Below are 21,841 nucleotides of genomic sequence, written 5' to 3' on the forward strand. Positions count from 1 at the left end.
ACAAAAGCTCCCTAAACCTCCGCTCCTTCCCGACAGCTGGGAACGCCCACAGACCAGACCACGGTACCAGTGATGTGTAGTCACAGGGCAAGCATTTCTTTTAGGCTGCCTCCCTAATTTTATTTTATTTCCTCAGGCACTAACCACACAATTTCTTTTTCTTTTTTTTTTTCAGATGGAGTCTCGCTCTGTCGCCCAGGCTGGAGTGCAGTGGCGCAATCTCGGCTCACTGCAAGCTCCGCCTCCCGGGTTCACGCCATTCTCCTGCCTCAGCCTCTCCGAGTAGCTGGGACTACAGGCGCCCGCCACCACGCCCGGCTAATTTTTTTTGTATTTTTAGTAGAGACGGGGTTTCACCGTGGTCTCGATCTCCTGACCTTATGATCCGCCCGCCTCGGCCTCCCAAAGTGCTGGGATTACAAGCGTGAGCCACCGCGCTCGGCCTTCTTTTTTTTTTTGAGACAGCCCTGCTCTGTTGCCCAGGCTGGAGGGCAGTGATGTGATCTTGGTTCACTGCAACCTCCGCCTCCCAGGTTCAAGCGATTTTCCTGCTTCAGCCTCCCGGAGTAGCTGGGATTACAGCCACACACCACCACGCCTGGCTAAATTTTGTGTTTTTAGTGGAGACAGGGTTTCTCCATGTTGGCCAGGCTGGTCTCAAAGTCCTGGCCTCAGGTGATCCGCCCACCTTGGCCTCCCAAAGTGGTGGGATTACAGGCATGAGCTACCATGCTTGGCCCTACAATTTCTTTTTGCCATTGCGCCTGGCCCTACAATTTCTTTCTTTCTTTCTTTCTTTCTTTCTTTCTTTCTTTCTTTCTTTCTTTCTTTCTTTCTTTCTTTCTTTCTTTCTTTCTCTTTCTTTCTTTCTTTTCTTTCTTTCTTTCTTTCTTTCTTTCTTTCTTTCTTTCTTTCTTTCTTTCTTTCCTTCTTGTCTGTCTTTCTTTCTTTCTTTCTTTCCTTCTTTCTTTTCTTTCTTCTTTCTTTCTTTCTTTCTTTCTTTCTTTCTTTCCTTTTTTTTTGAGACAAGTGGTGGGATTACAGGCATGAGCCACCATGCTCGGCCCTACAATTTCTTTTTGCCATTGCACCTGGCCCTACAATTTCTTAATTTCTTTCTTTCTTTCTTTCTTTCTTTCTCTCTCTCTCTCTTTCTTTCTTTTCTTTCTTTCTTTCTCTTTTTTTTTTTGAGACAGAGTCTCACTATGTCACCCAGGCTGGAGTGCAGTGGCGCGATCTCAGCTGACTGCAACCTCTGCCTCCTGGGTTCAAGCGATTCTCTTGCCTCAGTCTCCCAAGTAGTAGCTGGGATTGCAGGCACGTGCCATCATGCCTGGCTAATTTTTGTATTTTTAGTAGATACGGGGTTTCACCAGGTTGACCAGGCTGGTCTCAAACTCCTGACCTCAAGTGATCCACCTGCCTCAGCCTCCCAAAGTGCTGGGATTACAGGCATGAGCCACTGCACCTGGCCTACAATTTCTTTCAAGGTTGAATATTAAAGGGTTTTAAAAGCCCTGCCCACACCAGCAGTAGCCTTAAGAGGGCCCACTCTGTAAGGCACCTCAACAGGTTAGCATTCTGCACTTTACTCTAAATAGAATCGTGAATAGGCCTTTGGTTAGAAGAACAGACAGGCAGCTTTTCCAAGAATCAAAAATAACAAGACATTCTTTTTTTCCTGCCAGAAGATACTTTAGCATAATTTTCTTCTATAGACTGAGAGTAAGAGACCAAAAACCATGTCAAAGAGTGGGGTTTTAAAAATGCATGAGCACCCGTGCGCAGCATGAGCTGTGTCCCCTTACCCCTCACAGGCCCGATGGAGTTGCTGAGAGCATAGCGCAAGATCCTCTCCTCCTGGTTGTACAGGACGAACACGCTGTCCACCGAGAGCTGCTGGGTGCTGGGCAGGGCTGGCCGGGAGTCATCATGGATGCATTCCTGGAAGGTGATGGTCTGGCGCCACTGGTAAGTGTAGATGAGTGAAGGAGATGCCCCATCTCGCTCGGGCTCAATCACTGTGTACTCCCGGGTGGAGGAGGAAGTGATCACTGCAGAGTGGGAAGGATGGAGGGGACAAGGCAGGGAGACAAAGGGAAGATGGTTAAGGATGCAAGAAGCTGAATCAAGGGCTTTAAAGGCACCAGTGGCATTCCCTGCCCATAAGGCTACCAGACGACAGATCAGACAGAACAGCCTAAATAAGACCATTTGTTTGTATTGAGACTCATTCTGTGAAATACCTGGATTTCCCATATGATCATTGGTATTATTCGTATTATGTAAATTTGTTGCTTTTCTCATCAAGTGGTTCTCTGTAAGTTTTGAAGACTCCCAGAACTAGAGATGAAGGTCAGGTGCAGAGGACACACACCTGGAAAGAGACGCCCCTGAATTCACACTTAGTACCACTTACAAGCTGTGTGGCCACCGGCTGATGACTCAACATCTTTGGTCTCAGTTTCTCATACAAAATAGGTCAAGGTGAGGATCAGACCAGGTAATGTACGTACAGTTTCTGGAATCAAGCAGACTAATAGTAAGATAAACTACCATTTACTGAGCATTTACTCTGTCACAACGTGCTAACTGCTTTATATAGGTTATCTCAATTACGATTCAGTAAATGGTGATTTCTTTTTCTTTTTTTTTTTTTTTTTTGACACAGGGTCTCACCTTGTCACCCAGGCTGGAGTGCAATGGCACGATCATGGCTCACTGCAACCTCTGTCCCCTGGGTTCAAGCAATTCTCCCACCTCAACCTCCCGAGTAGCTGGGACTACAGGAATGTGCTATCACGCTCAGCTCATTTTTTTGAATTTTAAGTAGAGCCGGGGTTTCACCATGTTGGCCAGGCTGGTCTTGAACTCCTGACCTCAAGTGACCTGCCTGCCTCGGCCTCCCGAAGTGCTGGGATTACAGGCGTGAGGCACTACATCTGGCCAATAAATGGTGATTTCTACATACCGGTCTAGACCAAGCTGTTCTGCAATACCAAACAAATGAGATATCAAATGAGTTTCAGTAGCCAGGTTTGGAAAAATTACTAAAGCACCGTGAGCAAGCCTGAACAGAGGAGAGGAGGGACAGTCCTCCCCACTCAGAAGAGGGCCTGCTATGGCCCATAGGACAAAACCCTCAACTTCCTGTTTTTTTAAAAAAAAAAGCATAAAAGACTCTTTATATCTTTGTGCTCTGCTGCAGTTTGCTCCATAATAGAAGCATAAAAGCCAGAGGATAAATAAAAGATCAGTGTAAGCTGCCTCCTGTCCAGCTCCCACATGCCAGAAAGGCCATTCAGCCTCAAGCTGGCTGCAACTGTGGTCCTGTTGCTCATTCCTCCTCTTCTTCACTGTCTCCCAGCTCCCCAGGAGAACTCAACCAAGCCACAAAACTCCAGTAATTGCTTCAACCTTTCTGAACAGCAATTTAATGAGAGCCTTTAAAAAGGTGGCCAGGCACGATGGCTCATGCCTGTAATCACAGCACTTTGGGAGGCCGAGGCGGGAGGATCATTGGAGGTCAGGAGTTCGAGACCAGCCTGGGCAACATGGAGAAACCCTGTCTCTACTAAAAATATAAAAGTTAGCCATGCCTGGTGGTGGGCGCCTATAATCCCAGCTATTTCAGAGGTGGAGGCAGAAGAATCACTTGAACCTGGGAAGCAGAGGTTGCAGTGAGCTGAGATCACACCGCTGCATCACAGCCTGGGTGACAGAGCAAGACCCCATCTCAAAACAACAACAACCAAAAAACAAACAAAAAAAAACCCAAAGGGGTTCTTAACCTGGGGTTTAATGACCCACATATGAGTTCACGTTCATGAATATTATTCAGTGGGTCTCTACATGAGCAAGACACCGTCTCAAAAATAAAATAAAATTAAATTAAAAAAATAAAAAATTCCTATTGTTTGACTCAGCATTTCTATTTCTAGGAATTGAGTCTTAGAAAAGAATCAGAAATTTGGCCAAGATTTATGATTAAGACAATCATTTCAACTCATAATAAGAGGGGAAAACGGAAGCAACCCAAGCTTTAGAAAGTAGAATGGTTTGAATTAATAGCCATCCAGTAGAATCATACAGATCCTTAAGAAGTGTTTTGAAAGACTGCTTAATGAGACTACTAAACATTCATGATTTGACATTAACTGTAAAGGTGAAGATATAACAATGTGGTATGATTGCAATTTTATTTAAATAAAAACTATAAGCCTGGGTAACATGGCAAAACCCCATCTGTACAAAAACTTAAAAATTAGCCAGGCATGGTAGTGTGCCTGTAGTCACAGCTACTCAGGACGCTGAGGTGGGAGGCTCACTTGAGCCCAGGAGGTTGAGGCTGCGGTGAGCTGAGACCGCGCCACTGCCCTCCAGCTTGGGCAACAGAGTGAGAGTTTGTCTCAAAACAAACAACAACAACAAAAACTATACATATCACTGTGTATCCACGTTAAATTTCTCAATTTTGATAACTGTACTGTGGCCTTGTAAAAGAATGTCCTTGTTCTTAGGAAAAACAAATGAAGTGTTTAAAGAATGATCTATCATGATATATACAACTTATTCTCAAATGGTCAGTATACATATATATATATATGGAGAGTCAGAGAGAGAGAGAGAATGGTAAAGTGAATGTGGCAAAATGTTAACAATTGGTGAAGCTAGATAAATAGTATGTGAACATTTTTTGGGCTATTTTCAGTTTTCACGTTAAGTTTGAAATTATTTAAAACCAGGCACCAAATGGGGAATAAATGTAGTTTTTAATAGTACATATAGATGTGGCCGGGCGCAGTGGCTCACACCTGTAATCCCAGCACTTACGGAGGCTGAGCCAGGCGGATCACTTGAGGTCAGGAGTTCCAGATCAGCCTGGCCAACATAGTGAAAGCCTATCTCTACTAAAACTACAAAAATTAGCCAGGTGTGGTGGCATGTGCCTGTAGTCTCAGCTACTAGGGAAGCTGAGGCAGGAGGATTGCTCGAGCCCAGGAGGCAGAGGTTGTAGTGAGCTGAGATCGCACCACTGCACTCCAGCCTGGGCAACAGGAGTGAAACCCTGTCTCAAAAAAAAAAAAAAAAGTACAAATAGATGTATAATAAAATTATATTAGTTTATCATGAAATTATATATTGGGATATTTCACATACATGTAAATAGATAGATGCTGGAGAAAAAGCTGAAAGGAAATACACTTAAATGTCATAATAATTATGTCCAGGTTTTACAACTCTAACTCATGCATATTGTCTTTTTTGCACAAAATTCTCTACAAGGAGTAGTGCGTCCTATATCTATAACTGAGAGGAAGGTGACTGTAAGGCCCGGTGTATTCCCCTCTCCAGATCCCAGAGACAGCCCCAGTTCATGGCTGCCGTGGTGGGTCAAGAGCACGAGGCTAGTGGCCGGTACGGGGCTGGCCCTGGGACACGGCTGGGGCTCACCTGAGGTGGAGTAGTGGTACAGCTCCGTGTAGGGCTCAATGTGCACGGAGGAGCCGAACGGAATCTGCGGCACGCGGCCCTCCAGCTCCGTGTCGATGGTCAGGTGCCCATGCTCATCGATGCCGCTGAACCGCTGCTTAATGACCAGATTGCCCGGGTGCCCCACGAAGGTCACCTCAGCCTGGCGAGTGAACTCACCCCCTGAAAAACAAGATGAGACTGTTACTTTGCTGACTGGGGAGCGCTCCCTTCTGCCCACCCCAGGCTTACAGTGTGGAGCGGGGTTGGTGCGAACCCTCCTGCGGGTGCTTTGGTTTGGCTGGTAGAACATAGAGCTGGTGACACTGAAGACAGAGCTCAGACATCCCTGTGGCCCAAATGAGCCACACACAAGGGAGAGAAGAGGCTTCCTAGCCACAGCCCAGCATCTGTTGGGTTGGCTCAAGGGTTGTGCTGGAAATAGCGGAGGACAGGGGTTTCACTCCCAGCTGTGCTAGGCTCTGACTGGGTGAACTTGAGTAACCTATTTAACTCCTGTGAACCTCCATTTCCTGATGATTAAAAAAAGGATGCAATCTATGTTCTACAAATTGTCAAGTGCTCCATAATGACAGTTACGGTGATGAATATTGAAAATAGCTACGTCCCAGTTGGATGGGTGAGTTGCTCATGGCAGACCATTCCCAGTACCAGAAACCACCCTAGGATCACCTGCTACCATGACGGCTTCAGAACTCCTCTTGGTCTGTGCAAGGCGGCAGACCCAGACAGGCAAGAAAAGTACTTCTCCCTTTTCCACAGTGACCTGCCCCGTGACAGCAGGGGTTGACAAACTATGGCCTCAGGGCTAAATCTTGCCAGCTGCCTATTTTTCTATAACCCTTGAGCTCAGAAAGGTCTTTACATTTTTTAATGGTTAAAAAAAAAATCAAAAGAACAGTATTTCATGGTATGTGAAAATTATATACAATTTAAATTTCAGTGCCTAGTCAAAAAGTTGTATTGGAACACAGCCACGCTCATTCATTTATATATTGTCTGTGGTTGCTTTTCACTCTACAATGGCAGAGTTGAGCTGTTGCAACAGAGGCCATATGGCCTAAAATAATTAGGCATAGCTTAAAATATTTACTATCTGGCCCTTTGCCAAAAAAGTTTGACAACCTCAGCTTTATAGTTAAACCAGTCCCAGGCAAGTATCTCACTGATAACACAGGACCAGGAGAAATTCAGAAGGATCATTGTAGTAAAGAGATTTGCTGCTGTTGGGAGTTTGCAAAGACTTCCTCTCCCTCATCCCAGCTGAAGTCCATGTATATTACAAAATAGCACCAATATAAATTAACTCATAAAAAAAAACAGTGTGAAAAGCTGTGCAGGGAAGGAGTAGGGTCTGAGTTTGACTGCAGCTCAACGATATTTGCAAAGAAAAGGGCATCTGGTTTGCATGAGAGCATCAATATGGTTATAACACTCAGAATATATATGCCTGTGGACTAGGGAGAATAAACATTAGGCCAAAAAGTAGCAAATCTTTTGAGCAGTTCAATCTTTTTTTTTTTTTTTTTTTTTTTTTTGAGATGGAGTCTCACTCTGTCGCCCAGGCTGGAGTGCAGTGGCACGATCTCGGCTCACTGCAACCTCCGCCTCCTGGGTTCACGCCATTCTCCTGCCTCAGCCTCCCGAGTAGCTGGGACTGCAGGTGCCCGCCACCACGCCTGGCTAATTTTTGTATTTTTCATAGAGACGGGATTTCACTGTGTTAGCCAGGATGATCTCAATCTCCTGACCTTGTGATCCACGCGCCTCGGCCTCCCAAAGTGCTGGGATTACAGGCGTGAGCCACCGCGCCCGGCCTCGCTCCTTTTCTAACACATAGCCTCTCCTTTCTTAAGATGGCCACACTTTATGTATTTATATGCCATGACTTTTGGAGGGGTTAACAGCGTGCAGCCTGGATGGAGACCTTGCTTTCAGCAGTGTTTCCTCTAATAAAGCCTGGAGGTTGGCTCAGGCAGTGGGAGAGAAGGCAGGTCTTGGTTGTCGGAGGCAGTGGCTAAGTACCTGTGCCCCAGCACAACAAGCTCCAGGTCCTGGAAGTGACCAGCGATGAAGGACACAGACTCCTCCAACCCAGCTGTTCCCGAGAATGGGTCTCCAGCACGCAAAGCTTGGGCTGGTCTTGGCAGAGCAAGGGGAAGGTCACCACAACACAAAGGAGACATCCCTCAAGCCATCTGCCCACGCGTCCAATAAAGACTGAACCTTCCTCAATAGGGCACAGTCTCTAAAAAACTCCAAGGATATCTAGGCTTCCTAAGACTTCTGAGGATTATGTTTATGCAGCTTAATTAACTAGCTAGAAATGGCAGGTTCCTTCTCTCTGAGCAAATCCTGAGGAAATATCAAAGATCAGTTTCAGGTTGCTTTGGAATTCAGAGGCAGGCTTGATAGAATGAGGCAAACTGTGAAGTTGTGAGGTTCGACGAGCTGATACCACTTGTTCTGCCAGAAACACCTAAATCTCCACCATGAAATTGCTCCTCAATCAAAACCCAATTCTAGGCAGTCTCAGTTGCTATACATTAATGATAATATTACATGTTCATTTTACCTCATCATCTTATTTCCAAGACAGAGCTACAGGATGCCCTGTCTACAGACAAAAAGGAGCAACAACATGCTTCTAAGTTGTCTGCAGACTCAGAGTTCTCCTTCCATCCATCCCCAGGCCTCCCCCTAGGCACTACTGTGTGACCCATTAATTTTAATGTCGGATATAAATTACCGGTGATGCTGAACCCATTCTTGAATCCGTCCTGCTCCACTGCAAACATCCATCCAATGATGCCTCCAACTGGGGCCAGCGGAAGCAGAGAATATCCAACGGTCTCGGGAATGGTGCTGATGGCTGTGTAGGAGCGCCCGTGATTCATTACTACGTAAGAGTGGAGGTCAGTGTTCTCAAAGACAATGGGGGTCTGGCTGCTCCCCACAAAGATTCTTCCTTTCACCTTGCCATTGACTCGCTGGGGGGAACCTGAGCAAGAAAACAAAGAAAGAATACAGAGATCACTTCTAAGCCAGCCTTTCAAACACGAGTAATATGTAGGACCTGTACCTACTGGTGAAGAAAGCAAAGAAAAGAAACAGCACTGGGATAAGTGGCTTTGGATAAGCAAAAGTAGTTGTTCTTCCTGAGACTACCCACAACTGTATGCTGCGAGCCTTCCAAATCCCAGTGCCCCTGCCTCTCTTCCTGCGACAGCACAAAAGGTGGCTCCGCAGACAGCCACTGAGGAACTGCAGGAGTAAAAAATAGAATTTCAGGGTGATCTAGAACTAAGGGGACCATAGAATTGATCACATCTGAAAGTAAAAGGAGGCTGGGCATGATGGCTCATGCCTGTAATCCCAGCACTTTGGGAGGCCGAGGCAGGCAGATCACCTGAGGTCAGGAGTCCAAGACCAGCCTGGCCAATATGGGGAAACCCTGTCTCTACTAAAAAGACAAAAATTAGCTGGGCATGATGGTGGGTGTAGTCTCAGCTACTCAGGAGGCTGAAGTGGGAGAATCGCTTGAACCCGGGAGGCTAAGGTTGCAGTGAGCTGAGATCGTGCCACCGTACTCCAGCCTGGGTGACAGAGCGAGACTCCATCTCAAAAAAAAAAAAAAAAAAAAAGAGAGAGAGAGAGTAAAAGGAGTGTGGAATTGCTCATTTCACTGGGACAGCAAGGCTAACCTGAATGGCCCTGGGAGAATAGACATTTGCCTGCGTGATCTATAACACACTTTAGTAAACACCACGGGCTCATATACAGTCCCACCACCCAGCGTTAGCACTGACAGTCTGAGTCTTGGAGCCTCAGCCAACACAAGCCACACAGACAAGTACAGTCACCGCCCAGGCTACACAGGCATGCCCTCTGAACCAGAACCAGCTTGGCATGTTTGGTGCTGATTGTTCCCTTTAGACAATTGGGAACAATGGAATTGAGACCTACTATGACAAATTTAAAAGCCTCCTTAATACCTTGACAATAAATTGATCTGGGATACCATTTTTGCTTAAAAAATTACATTCATAATAAATGTTGGCATATACCTGGGGGAAAACTGCTAACAGTGGTTAACTCAGGGCAAACGTGGTGAACGTTCATTTCCTATACTATAAATTTTTATAATTTTTGAGTATTTATAACTTGCATATATTTATTATTGTTTAAACAGGGAAAAAAATAAGAACTAAAGAAATTAAATTGCTCTTTGTTGTATTCGAGTAAGAACATTGAAGGTTACTGTATGGCCCAGAAATTCTAATTCCTAGGTATACAGCCAAGAGAAAGGAGCACGTGTGTCCACACAAAAATGTGAACACAAATGTTCTTAGAAGCATTACTCACCAGAGCCAAAAGGGAAACAACCCAAATGTCCATTAACTGATGAATGGATAAACAAAATACGGTACCTCCATTCATTAAGGTATTATTTGGCTAGAAAAAGGCATGAGGCTGGGCCCAGTGGCTCATGCCTGTAATCCCAGCACTTTGGGAGATCAAGGCAGGTGGATCATCTGAGGTCAGGAATTTGAGACCAGCCTGGCCAACATGGTGAAACTCCGTCTCTACTAAAAATACAAAAAATTAGCTAGTCATGGCAGCGGGCATCTATAATCCCAGCTACTCAGGAGGCTGAAGCAGGAGAATCGCTTGAACACAGCAGGCAGAGGTTGCAGTGAGCTGAGATTGCACTATTGCACTCCAGCCTGGGCAATAAGGCGAAACTCCATCTCAAAAAACAAAAAAAAAAAAAAAAAAGAAAGAAAGAAAAGAAAAAGAAAAAGGCATGAAATACTGATATGGGCTAAAACGGGCATGAACCTTGAAATCATCATGCTAAGGGGAAGAAGTCAGACATAAAAGGTCACGTATTGTATGATTCTATATGTATGAAACATCCGGAATAGGAACACCTATAAAGATAGAAGGTAGACGAGGGCTTGACAGGGGCTGGGGACATTTTGAGAAATCAAGAGTGACTACTAATGGATACGGTGTTTCTTTTGGGGGTGATGAAAATGTTCTAGAATTAGATAGAGGTAATAGTTGGACAACTTTGTGAATATATTAAAACCCACCAAATTGTATACTTTAAAAAGATATGTGAATTATATCTCAGAAAAACAAAAACTGAAGGAAGAGGGAAAACAAAGGTTATGTTGCATTGTTTAGGTTTGATGTGGTATTATTTTCAGTTATTGATTGTACATATCTTATTTCTGTTCCTAGATTATGATCATCACAGGGTCAGGACTTTCACACCAGCCCCTCACAGGTTCTCGGCAGGGTTTTCTTTATGTAGTAAGTTCTCAGTGAATGTTGTTGAATAGCCCTAGGCAGGGGCTGGCACCTGGGGACCAGCTGCATTCTGATGACCTTTCGTTGGGTTCCATATGCCCAAATGGCTCAACACATTCTCTGATCAGCCAGGGCATATCCAACAGAGTCATTCTGCACGCATGTTGTGTCATTACTCTGGGGAACACTGTGAAGTTAGCTGGCCAACAGTGCAAAAAGGTATCCCAAGAACAATCCGGAAAACAAGCAAGAAAGCCAAGTTAAGAAACCAAACAAAAATGTTTCCACCAAACTTTGAGCTAGAAACATTTTTTTTTTAAGTAGCAAGAATCCAACAAATATTTAAACCACAAATCTATTCCAGGGTGTGTATATAATGTCAAAATATGTGGCTGAACAGTTTGTCATATCTGAGCTGGCTGCCAAACACAAACTGTGCAGCATTTCAAGCTCTGATATTTGGGGTAGAAAAGGCTAAGAGGTTGCTCTTTAAGAATAAGCTTTTATTGTGGATTTTGGAAGCTTCTCCTGGGGTGGAGAAGATACAAAAGCCAAGCCTGAAACAAAGAAGCAAAGGCACACCACCCCTGGGGTGATGGGATTTAGAAGAAAATCAAAAACAGTTTAGAAGTTAAAAACATCCCCTAAAATTAATAAGTAAAGCATACTCAATTTTCTTCCATTGCTGAAGGTAGTATTTTTTTAAACCTCACTTTATCTAATGGGGACACAGAAGGAAATGATTTTTTGTTTTTAGCAACTTAAAATGATAACGAATTTAACTGTAACTATGGCAGATGGGGGTCTGAAAAGCAGAAACCATTCTTCCAGTTGACTTTTATTTAGTCAAATTTTGCAAAGCAATTGAAGTTCCACATTAAACACACAAGGAAAATGACCCATGACAAGTGAGATAATTTGGTGGCATCTGCTATGGCTTGAATGTCCCCTCCAAAATTCATATTGAAACTTAATCCCCAATGTGATAGCATTTAGAAATGGAGCCTTTCAGAGCTGATTGGATCATGAGGGCTCTGCCCTGAAGAACGAGTTAATCCAGTCATGGATTAATGGATGAATGGGTTATCACCGGAATTGGACTGATGGCTTTAGAGGAAGAGGAAGGGAGACCTGAGCTAGGATGCTCAGCCCCCTGTACCACCTCTGCAGAGAGCCCCCACCAGAAACAAGGCCATCACCAAATGTGGTTCCCTGATGTTGGATTTCTCAGCCTCCATCACTGTAAGAAATAAATTTTTTTTCTTTATAAATTACTGTTTCAGGTATTCTGTTAGAAGCATCAGAAAAGTGACTAAGACCGCATCTGAAGGGAGGAATGTTTAACATGGTGGGGTTTTGCCATTTTTGTGTTAATTCTGGAATTAAAACAAACTCCAGCCTCCCAGACGGTGCAACTGAGTGAACATTACCAGGACCCCCGGATTTGCACAGAAAGGATTCTCCTGACCATCTGCAAGCATCCAAACCAGTTGATCCTTTTGAGGGCAGAGTTTAGAATGGACACTGGCCCGTAGCCGAATCCATCTGGCCACACAATGGGATTGGCACCCCAGCATTAACCATGGTGCATCTCCGATGCTCAATCGTGACCACGCTATGACTTCAGGAGCACCAGGCAAGAGAGACAGGAGGGAGAGGATGATGGAATAAACTTTACCTGCCACAGACTTTGGTCTAAGCCAGCCTTCTGTGGCCCTGCTGGGGCTTAACAACCATTAAGATAGGTCTGGCCGGGCGTGGTGGCTCACGCCTGTAATCCCAACATTTTGGGAGGCCGAGGCAGGCAGATTATTTGAGGTCAGGAGTTCAAGACCAGTCTGGCCAACATGGAGAAACCCCATCTCTACGAAAAATACAAAAATTAGCTGGGTTTGGTGGTGCACACCTATAATTCCAGCTACTCGGAGGCTGAGGCAGGAGAATCACTTGAACCCGGGAGATGAAGGCTGCAGTGAGCCAAGGTCACGCCACTGCACTCCAGCCTGGGCGACAGAGTAAGACTCTGTCTCAAGAAGAAAAAAAAAAGATAGGTCTGTCAGCAACACCACATAAAATTAGAGAGACTCTAAGAAAAAAAGACACGAAAGAGATTTCAAAGACATGGAGGAAAGTGAGGGGCATAAACAATTCTTTGTCCAGGCTGCGTAATTTTAACACTATGGCCTTTGTGGCCACACACCACACAGTTGTGAAGATGGGCTCCCAGTGACTGTCCCCTGAGATGGAGAAATAGCACAGGAAAGAAAGACTGCCATATTTGAAAAATGGGCCTTCCTGGGGGATGCCTGTAGAGAATATGAGAAAAAATGAGGGAGAGACCACGTATGGCTGCCATAAGAAAAACTCTACACACCTCCGGAGATGTGGGTAAAGCAACATGGAAAACGAGCACCAAAACAAAAACTCCGCTCCTCCTTCTCCCGCATGAAATGAACATAGAAAAGCAAATTACCTTCTGCAACACATTGCCTGCCATTGCCCGTATAGCCAGCGACACAGCTGCAGCAGAAGCCCGTGGCGTAGTCCCTGCACTCTGCGTGCACCGAGCACTGGTGTCTGTTGTTGGCACACGTCTGGCGAGAATCCGTGTTATAGCTGAAAACTGGTCCAAGAAAACAATTGCACACCTGTAAGCATTTCACGCAGCTCTAGCCCAGTGGGCTCTCTCATCTAGTCACCAGCGACTTACACCTGCATGGGCAATTCAAGGGACCAGGCTCACTACAGATGATTACAATCCCCTATAGGTAGCCACTTAAATAGTTACGTGAGCCTGGGCAACATGGTGAAACCCCATCTCCACAAAAAAATACAAAAATTAACCGAGTATGGTAGCATGCACCTGTAGTCCCAGCTATTGGAGGAGGCTGAGGTGGGAGGATCGCTTCAGCCTAGGAGGTTGGGTCTGCAGTGAGCCGTGATTGCACCACTGCACTCCAGCCTGGGCAATAGAGCCAGACCCTGTCTCAAAAAGAAAAAAAAAAAAAAGTAATGTGGCTCCCCAACTCACATCACTGAGGCAAATAGGTCTAAAAGGAGTTGAGAAATCACAAGGTGATTATTAATTATTGAAAACTGCTAGAATCCAGTGTACTTGGCATCAATATTAGATTAGTGCTATCCAATAGCAATCTTAGGATGGTGTCCATCTAAACTAGTGAGAAGAATGAGCTTCATGTTTGGGGGGACTCTTAAAAATATATACATAAAAACATATATAATATATATTACCTATGTTATATAGGTCATATATAACATAAATATATTACATATATGTAATATATATTAAATATAAATATATAACATATATATGTAAATATATATGCAAATATGTACATATACATATATGTAAATACATATGTAAATATGTACATATACATATACGTAAATATATAATATATTTACATTGTATTACATTATATAAAATACAATATATTACATTATAACAGATAAAATATATTTATATGTTATATAATAATATATAATGCAATATATACTACATATAATTATGATATAATTTTTTTACTTTTTTATCGTGGTAAGATATATATAACGTAAAATTTGCCATTTTAACAACCTTAAAATATGTACATATATTTTTATCCTCCTTCCTCTGCCTCCCAAGTAGCTGGGACTGCAGGCGGGTGCCATTGTGCCTGGCTTATATTCTTTTTAATTTTAAATCACCCCCCCACCCCACCCCAACATACACTTTTCCCTGAGGAATAATTTGGAAGCACTTTTACTCAAAAGCTGAACAAAAATAATGCCCTAGTCACACCTGGGCTAAAAAGCCTTTGACCCAAGAAAGAAAAAGAATGTCTCCCTATTTTAAATTTCCACATTCCAAGTTCATTTTATTAGAATCATGAACTAGCTCATTATATTTAATAATCCAGAGCAAATTAATTTGGAATGAAATTCAAAAGCACAAGAGGGGTAAACTTTCAGAGGGGATAATGATCCCATTCGTAATTGACTGTTATGAGTGAAGAGAAAATCAAAGTTTAAAACCAGGTAGACTCTATGAGTCCTACATACTCGGAAGGGAATTTCTGGCTTTATAAAGACAGCGTTTGGAGCCGAGCACACTTGAGCCCTGAACTGAACACGTGATGCTACTGATTACTTAAACTCCAGCTGTGGGCAGAGCTCTCAGGGGTCATTATGGCCTGTGTATATGTGAACTATTCAAATAACACCAGGAATGCACTACTGGCCACAGAAGACTGACCTTTCTCATAAACATAGGGAAATAGCGGGGGTAGAGGGACAGGAATGTGTCTGTTTTAGACACAATCTGCATTCAAACCTAGGCTTTTTTCAGTCTTAAGTAATACACTGCCCCAAGTTGTTGGGCTGGATATGGTCTCATTCAAATGTGATGGCTTAAATGAGAATTTCAGAGATACCTAGAAAGGTGGAGACAGGATGGGACTCAAAACCCAACATCTGCAAGGAAACAGACCCAACACATCTGGGGGAGATGACTCCAAAACCCACGGCAGAGTGGCATGTGCTGAGCAATGTGAGCATCACCCCAGGAACCCAGGGTGCAGTAGGAGAACCCTAAGACATGAGCCCTGTCCTTGTCCTGCCACCGAATAGCAGCTTCTCCATTTCCGTGCCTCAGAAGTAAGTGAGCACGCCAGCCAGTAAGCACCCCATCTCGTCCACGGTTTGGGATACTCGTGAGAACAAGCGTGTATGGCTACCGCTGTGAGATAAATCAGAACAAGTAAGGGCAAATAAGAACGAGTGAACAGTGTGGAATGGGCCAGACTTTTCTAAGGGTTTTATGATCATTCCTTAGTAGAAAAGCAGCAGACAGCCGCAATAAGCTTATCTAAAGGCTTGGACTATCCCATTTATTTGAGTCTTAGTGGATTCCGTATCAAACTAATGTGAAAAAAAAAAATAATGAGGACAGTTTAGTTGGCACATCTTTTTTTTTTTTTTTTTCTTGAGACAGAGTCTTGCTCTTGTCAACCAGGCTGGAGTGCAATGGTGCGATCTTGGCTCACTGCAACCTCCACCTCCCAGGTTCGAGCGATTCTCTGGCCTCAGCCTCCAGATTGGCTGGGATTACAGACGCCCACCACCACGCCCGGCTAATGTTTTGCATTTTTAGTAGAGGCAGGATTTCACCATGTTGTCCAGGCTGGTCTCGACAACTCCTGACCTCAGGTGATACTCCCGCCTTGGCCTCCCAAAGTGCTGGGATTACAGGCATGAGCCACCGTGCCCAGCCAGAACATCTTTTATAAGACAAATGAAAGCATCCAGGAGTTCCATTTTCCGTCAAAATGTAGCAAAAATCTGATATAACATAGTTGACCAGAAAATGTACTGTAAAACTTTTCTTTTTTTTTCGAGACAGAGACTCACTCTGTTGCCAGGCTGGAGTGCAGTGGCATGATCTCAGCTCACTGCAACCTCTGCCTCCCAGGTTCAAGCAATTCTCCTACCTCAGCCTCCTGAGTAGCTAGGACTACAGGCATGTGTCATCACGCCCCGCTAATTTTTGTATTTTTAGTAGAGATGGGGTTTCACCATGTTGGCCAGGATGGTCTCAATCTCTTGAGCTTGTGATCCGCCTGCCTCAGCCTCCCAAAGTGCTGGGATTACAGGTGTGAGCCACCACCCCGGCCCTATTTTTTTTTTTAAAGAGTATCTACTTATATTGTTTTTTTTGTTTTGTTTTGTTTTTTATCTTCACAAACCAGCTCTGAAACTGATGGGACCTGGGAAGAAAAATAATCAACAATTCTAATTCCAAAACCAAGAGGAAATAAATGTCAAAGATAAGCTTCATAGACAGCCAAAAGAACTTCTAAAATGTTTTTTCAGGTGGATGAATACATTTCTGATCTGAGAAATCACAAGAAAATCTGACTTTCAAAACAATTCTAATGGACGTTTTCTCTTTAAAACAGACAGAATGGAATACTAGGAAACTTGAAAGAAGACACACTCAACAGTCTCCAAAACCACGGTCCTAATCCCAAAAGATCACTGAGCATCTCTGAAGCCACTGGGCATATAACACCAAGGCTCCCCGGCTGTGAGAGTTCAGCCTCTACTTTCCCAAGCTCTTATCCTTACAAACCACCATGGAATGCTCACAACTGACATCTCCCCAGCAGTACACCTGTCTGGAAGCCCACACAAGACCATTACCAATTGCAACTTAAATGGTCTTACCAACTCCTGTTTCCTCAACTTCATCCACATCTATGACCTGAGGGTGCTGCTGGTGAAAAGTCTCCACTGCCAACTGGAAAGACCTGGTTCTCTCTGTGGGAGGTCCAAGGGGCCTTTCGGTAGCTGCCCGGCGCGGGGAGAGGACGCTGGGCACACTGTATGTGTCAGCACCTCCCCTTCTCAGAGCCTTGTAGGAGAAGGGCGTGGTGCCCACATCCTCCAGGCCCAGACGAGTCGTCGCCAGGTCATAATCTTCATCCTCATCATCATACTCTGCCCCATCTTCGGTTCCGAGGATCACGTCCGCAGGCACCACGCCATTGGTGGTGGCTGGACTCCCAATCTCAAACACCCAGACACCCTGCTGCCCAGAGTTACTACTCCTAGGAGGAAGGACAGGCTTCTTAGAAAGAGGCCAGCAACCCACAAACAGCCACCACTACCCAAGCAGAGGGAGCCCTGGGGATCTGTGTTGGTCTGCAAGCCATCACCTGCAGCTAGGACTGGAGAGTGGAAGGGCACTGGCCATCATGTCTGAGTGTCATGTGGCTGAGACAGTCTAGGGCTGTCTGGTGAGACTGTGTCCAAATGGGCACAATACTAGCACAAGCTCGGTCCCAGCCATTCCAGAGGTGTGCTCCAGGGACAGGTCAGGACTTAAAATTCAACTTACTCATCCTAATTGCTGGTTACGTGCTCTACCTTATGAGCTAAGGTGGCTTATAGGACTCACAGTGGCTTTAGGACTGAAGTCATTCATGCTGTCCACTATCTCTTTCCATGGCATGGTATGATACAATTAAAAATACATATCTGGTCTCTGTCCTCACATTCTGAAACAAGAGCTCCTACAGCCTTTGGAATTTCTGGAGTGATAAGAGTGCTTTTTGTAGGCTAATGAGTCGACTGATGGCTGGGAGCTCCTAGACAGTTTCAGGATGGGGGCTGGTGGCCAGAAAGACCAAGACATGATTAGAGGGTTGGAATGTCCAGCTTTCCCCACTGCCTCCAGGGAGGGGAGATGGGCTGGGGATTGAGTCAATCACCAACAATCAGTGATTTAATCAACCAGGCCTATGAAATAAAAACCCTAAAACGGTGGGGTTCAGAGAGCTTCTGGCTTGAACACATCAAGGTGCTGGAAGGGTGGTGTACTCAGAGAGGGCGTGGAAACCCTGCCCCCTTCCCCAAACCTTGTCCTATGCCTCTCTTCCATTTGGTTGATCCTGAGTTGTATCCTTTAGAATGAACTGGTAATAGTAAAGCATTTTTCTGTGTTATGTGAGCCATTCTAGCAAATTATCAAATCTGAGGAGCATGTCATGGAAACCCTCCATTTATAGCTGGTTTCTCAGAAGTACAGGTGGAAACAGGACTTGGGACTGGCATCTGAAGTGGGGGCAGTCCTGTGGGACTGAGCCCTTAACCTATGGGGTCTGCACTAACGCCAGTGCTAGAATTGAACTGAAGTGTAGGACACCCGGCTGGTGCGCAGAGAATTGGTTGGTGTGGGGGAAAAAAAACCCCACCCATTTGGTGTCAGAAGTGTGAATGAAAACATTGTAGACATGGTTTTTTAGAAATCTCAACTCCAGGGCCGGGTGCGGTGGCTCACGCCTATAATCCCAGCACTTTGGGAGGCCGAGGCGGGCGGATCATGAGGTCAGGAGATCAAGACCATCCTGGCTAACATGGTGAAACCCCGTCTCTACTAAAAATACAAAAAATTAGCCAGGCGTGGTGGTGGGCGCCTGTAGTCCCAGCTGCTCAGGACGCTGAAGCAGGAGAATGGCATGAACCCGGGAGGCAGAGCTTGCAGTGAGCCAAGATCGTGCCACTGCACTCCAGCCTGGGCGACAGAGCGACACTCCGTCTCAAAACAACAACAAAAACAACAAAAAAAAGAAATCCCAACTCCATTGGCTGTGGGATCTTGGACTAGTCTCAGTTTACCTTTGGTGCTTAAAGGATATGGTGAAAAGCAAATGAGATATAAAATCCAAAAGTATTTTATAATTATAAAATATAGTAGAATATTCCTAATCTCTACTTCTTCCTCCACCATTTTTGCCATTCTTCTGTGTCTGTGATTGGAAGTGCTCCTATCAGAAATTACGTGAAATGATTATATTATACAATGGACAGAGGGGACATACATTACTCAATGGAAAATACTGAGCAAAACAATGGGTTGGGGTGGGGATGATAAATCACAAAAGTCCTGCATAAATAGGACATCTAATCAATTTGTCTGCCTGGGACTCAAGTAAAGACAGTGGTGTGTGGGAGCTTATATGTACTAGCTTGTGAGAGCTGGCTGTTAAAATTTTAGGAATTTTGCAAGCCAGTTATTAAACACAGCCATTCTAAACAATTAAATCACATGCACTTCCAATTAATCAAGTTATATTTTTTAAAAGGAAAAAATATTCAAAACTCATCATATTCTAATTCTTTTGCTACTATCCATGCTCTTGAAATTAAATATATTAAACCTATTGCATCTTTATGGTGAGAATATATATAATGGTGCATATTTTCGGAACTCTTCATTGAGTGACATGATGTTAATAACTTGAAATTGGTCGTGATAGGAGTATTTACATCACAGAAATAGGCAAATGCTATAAATCAGGTCTCCTCTGCCCTCATAAAACCAGTTGTTAAGCATTTACCAGCACACCACTAAGTGAAGGGCAGAGGAATTCAAGCTAGATTTGATGATATAAAATTAAAAGGTGGTTTTAGGGGATTCACTCTTAGTTTTTAAAGAATAATGGGAGACGAAAAGTTTTAATTTTCAAAAACCAATTTGGGCTTCCCCCCTTTTGTCAAATTCTACAACATAGCCTGAGAGCACTATTTCTGTTGTAAGAATTTTCCCCCTAGTCAATGTGAAGGAAAAGGTTTTCTCAGCCTTGAGATCAAAGAAGGAGATAGGTTTGAATAACTCTTATTTCTAACTGTATTTATAGACAAAAATGGTAAAAACTGTTTTAAGGCCGGGCATGGCACCTCATGCCTGTAATCCCAGCACTTTGGGAGGCTGAGGCGGGCAGATCACCTGAGGGCGGGAGTTCAAGACCAGCCTGGCCAACATGGTGAAACCCCATCTCTACTAAAAATACAAAAATTAGCTGGGCATGGTGGCACACACCTGTAATCCCAGCTACTTGGGAAGCTGAGGCAAGAGAATCACTTGAACCTGGGAGGCAGAGGTTGCAGTGAGTCGAGATCGCGCCATTGCACTCCAACCTGGGCGACAGAGTAAGGCTCTGTCTCAAAAAAAAGAAAAAAAAAAAACTATTTCACATGAGGATGATATCTAAAAAATAGGATATCTGTTCATTCTAAAAATATATTTCCTTAAGATCCTCAGAAAAAGTATTTCATAATGTAAAAACTCTATGCAAAACTTAAATCCATAGGAACATTTTTAGTTAATGATCTATAATACACATTACATTATCCACATTAAAAAATATTAAGAGGAGAATCTACTGAAGAACAAAGAAAGCATACTTGGCCAAATTTTCAACTGATTCTCTGTCATTAGCAAATATATTATAAGCTCCATTGCTCTTCCATAAGAATCCCACTGAACCTTGACTGAATGCAACCACGGCAGGAACTTGGTTGTTTTCCTTCTTTGAGAATGTCGTATGGAACTGCAGACCATCTTCAGGATAAAGGAAAATGGCATAGGAGCTGGAATCAGAGGAGGCTAGAACAGCCTGGAACGTATTTCTCTGTGAAGATGAGTTAAAATTCAGTTACTCGGAAAAATATCTATAGATCTTAAAATGTGTTATTTGCCAGACTATCTATAAAGCATACAGTGCTGTAAAGAGATGGCAATATTCTCACCTTATTCTAAAAGAAGGACTTTTGTAGCAAGAACCAAGGACTCTGGGATAGTTCCACTGAAATATCCCTAAGGCTACGTCAACATGACATTTTCTGATTAATTCATAAATATCTTCTGCATAACTGTGGCCCTAAGGTTAACCAAAAATTATACAGATGGTACCTCCAGATGGTGGCCTAAAATCTCATGCAATTTAGGAAATTCTTACCCAAAGAATTTGTTTCCATGGCTGTTAACATATTCAACCACATTAATCATTTAAGAAACATTTATTGAACCCAAGCACCATACAGTAGAAAAAAAAAATAAAAACAAAAATATGAGATTTGGGAGAAAACAGATCTGGATCCAAATCTTTGCTCTACTCATTATTATGTGACACTGGGCGTGATACTTGAGTTCCCTAAGCCTCGATGTTTGCATCTGTAAAATGGAGATAAAACCACCTCCTTCACAGAAATGAGGAAGACTACATGAGGTCACGTATGAAACAGCAGGCACATGCCGGGCGCAGTGGGTCATGCCTGTAATCCCAGCACTTTGGGAAGGCTGACATGTGAACAAAACATTGCAAAACCTGAGGATGGATTCTGTAATCGGAACATTTGCAAAGCGCTGCAGGAGCCGTAAGAGGACGTGTCCCATGCCAGGAGGGGTGGGAGTGTGTCCCATGCCAGGAGGCTGTGGTTGGTCAAGGCCTCACGGGAGGGCCCAGTCTGAATGAACAAGCAGGAGGAAGCTGCCATCTGTAGGGGGGTCGGGGAGAGGATGTCCCAAGCAGAGAGGACAGCCTGTGCAAGATACTGCGGATAAAAAAAAGAGCAAGGGCAAGTTCAGGGAATTACATGTAATTTGGTGCAGCGGCTGCTAAGGGTATGTGGAGGTAGAACAGATTTAGGCCCAAGAGGCAGGCAAGGGCTCCATACCAATGGGTTG

General features: G+C 44.1%; 1 protein-coding gene across 1 annotated transcript in view; it reads right to left on the reverse strand.

Annotated features, from left to right (window-relative positions):
* Positions 1 to 21,841, reverse strand: part of NID1 (nidogen 1) — an 89,956-nt gene that overhangs the window by 49,136 nt on the left and 18,979 nt on the right. The window contains exons 3-8 of the mRNA XM_055234454.2: positions 20,560 to 20,786; positions 17,038 to 17,420; positions 13,286 to 13,435; positions 8,243 to 8,494; positions 5,455 to 5,655; positions 1,809 to 2,054 (exon numbers count right to left, since the gene is read on the reverse strand). Of these exons, the coding sequence (XP_055090429.1) occupies positions 1,809 to 2,054; positions 5,455 to 5,655; positions 8,243 to 8,494; positions 13,286 to 13,435; positions 17,038 to 17,420; positions 20,560 to 20,786 (1,459 nt within the window). The remainder of the gene's footprint in view (positions 1 to 1,808; positions 2,055 to 5,454; positions 5,656 to 8,242; positions 8,495 to 13,285; positions 13,436 to 17,037; positions 17,421 to 20,559; positions 20,787 to 21,841) is intronic.

The sequence above is a fragment of the Symphalangus syndactylus genome, chromosome 19 (assembly GCF_028878055.3).
Source record: "Symphalangus syndactylus isolate Jambi chromosome 19, NHGRI_mSymSyn1-v2.1_pri, whole genome shotgun sequence".
Classification (NCBI taxonomy): Eukaryota; Metazoa; Chordata; class Mammalia; order Primates; family Hylobatidae; genus Symphalangus; species Symphalangus syndactylus.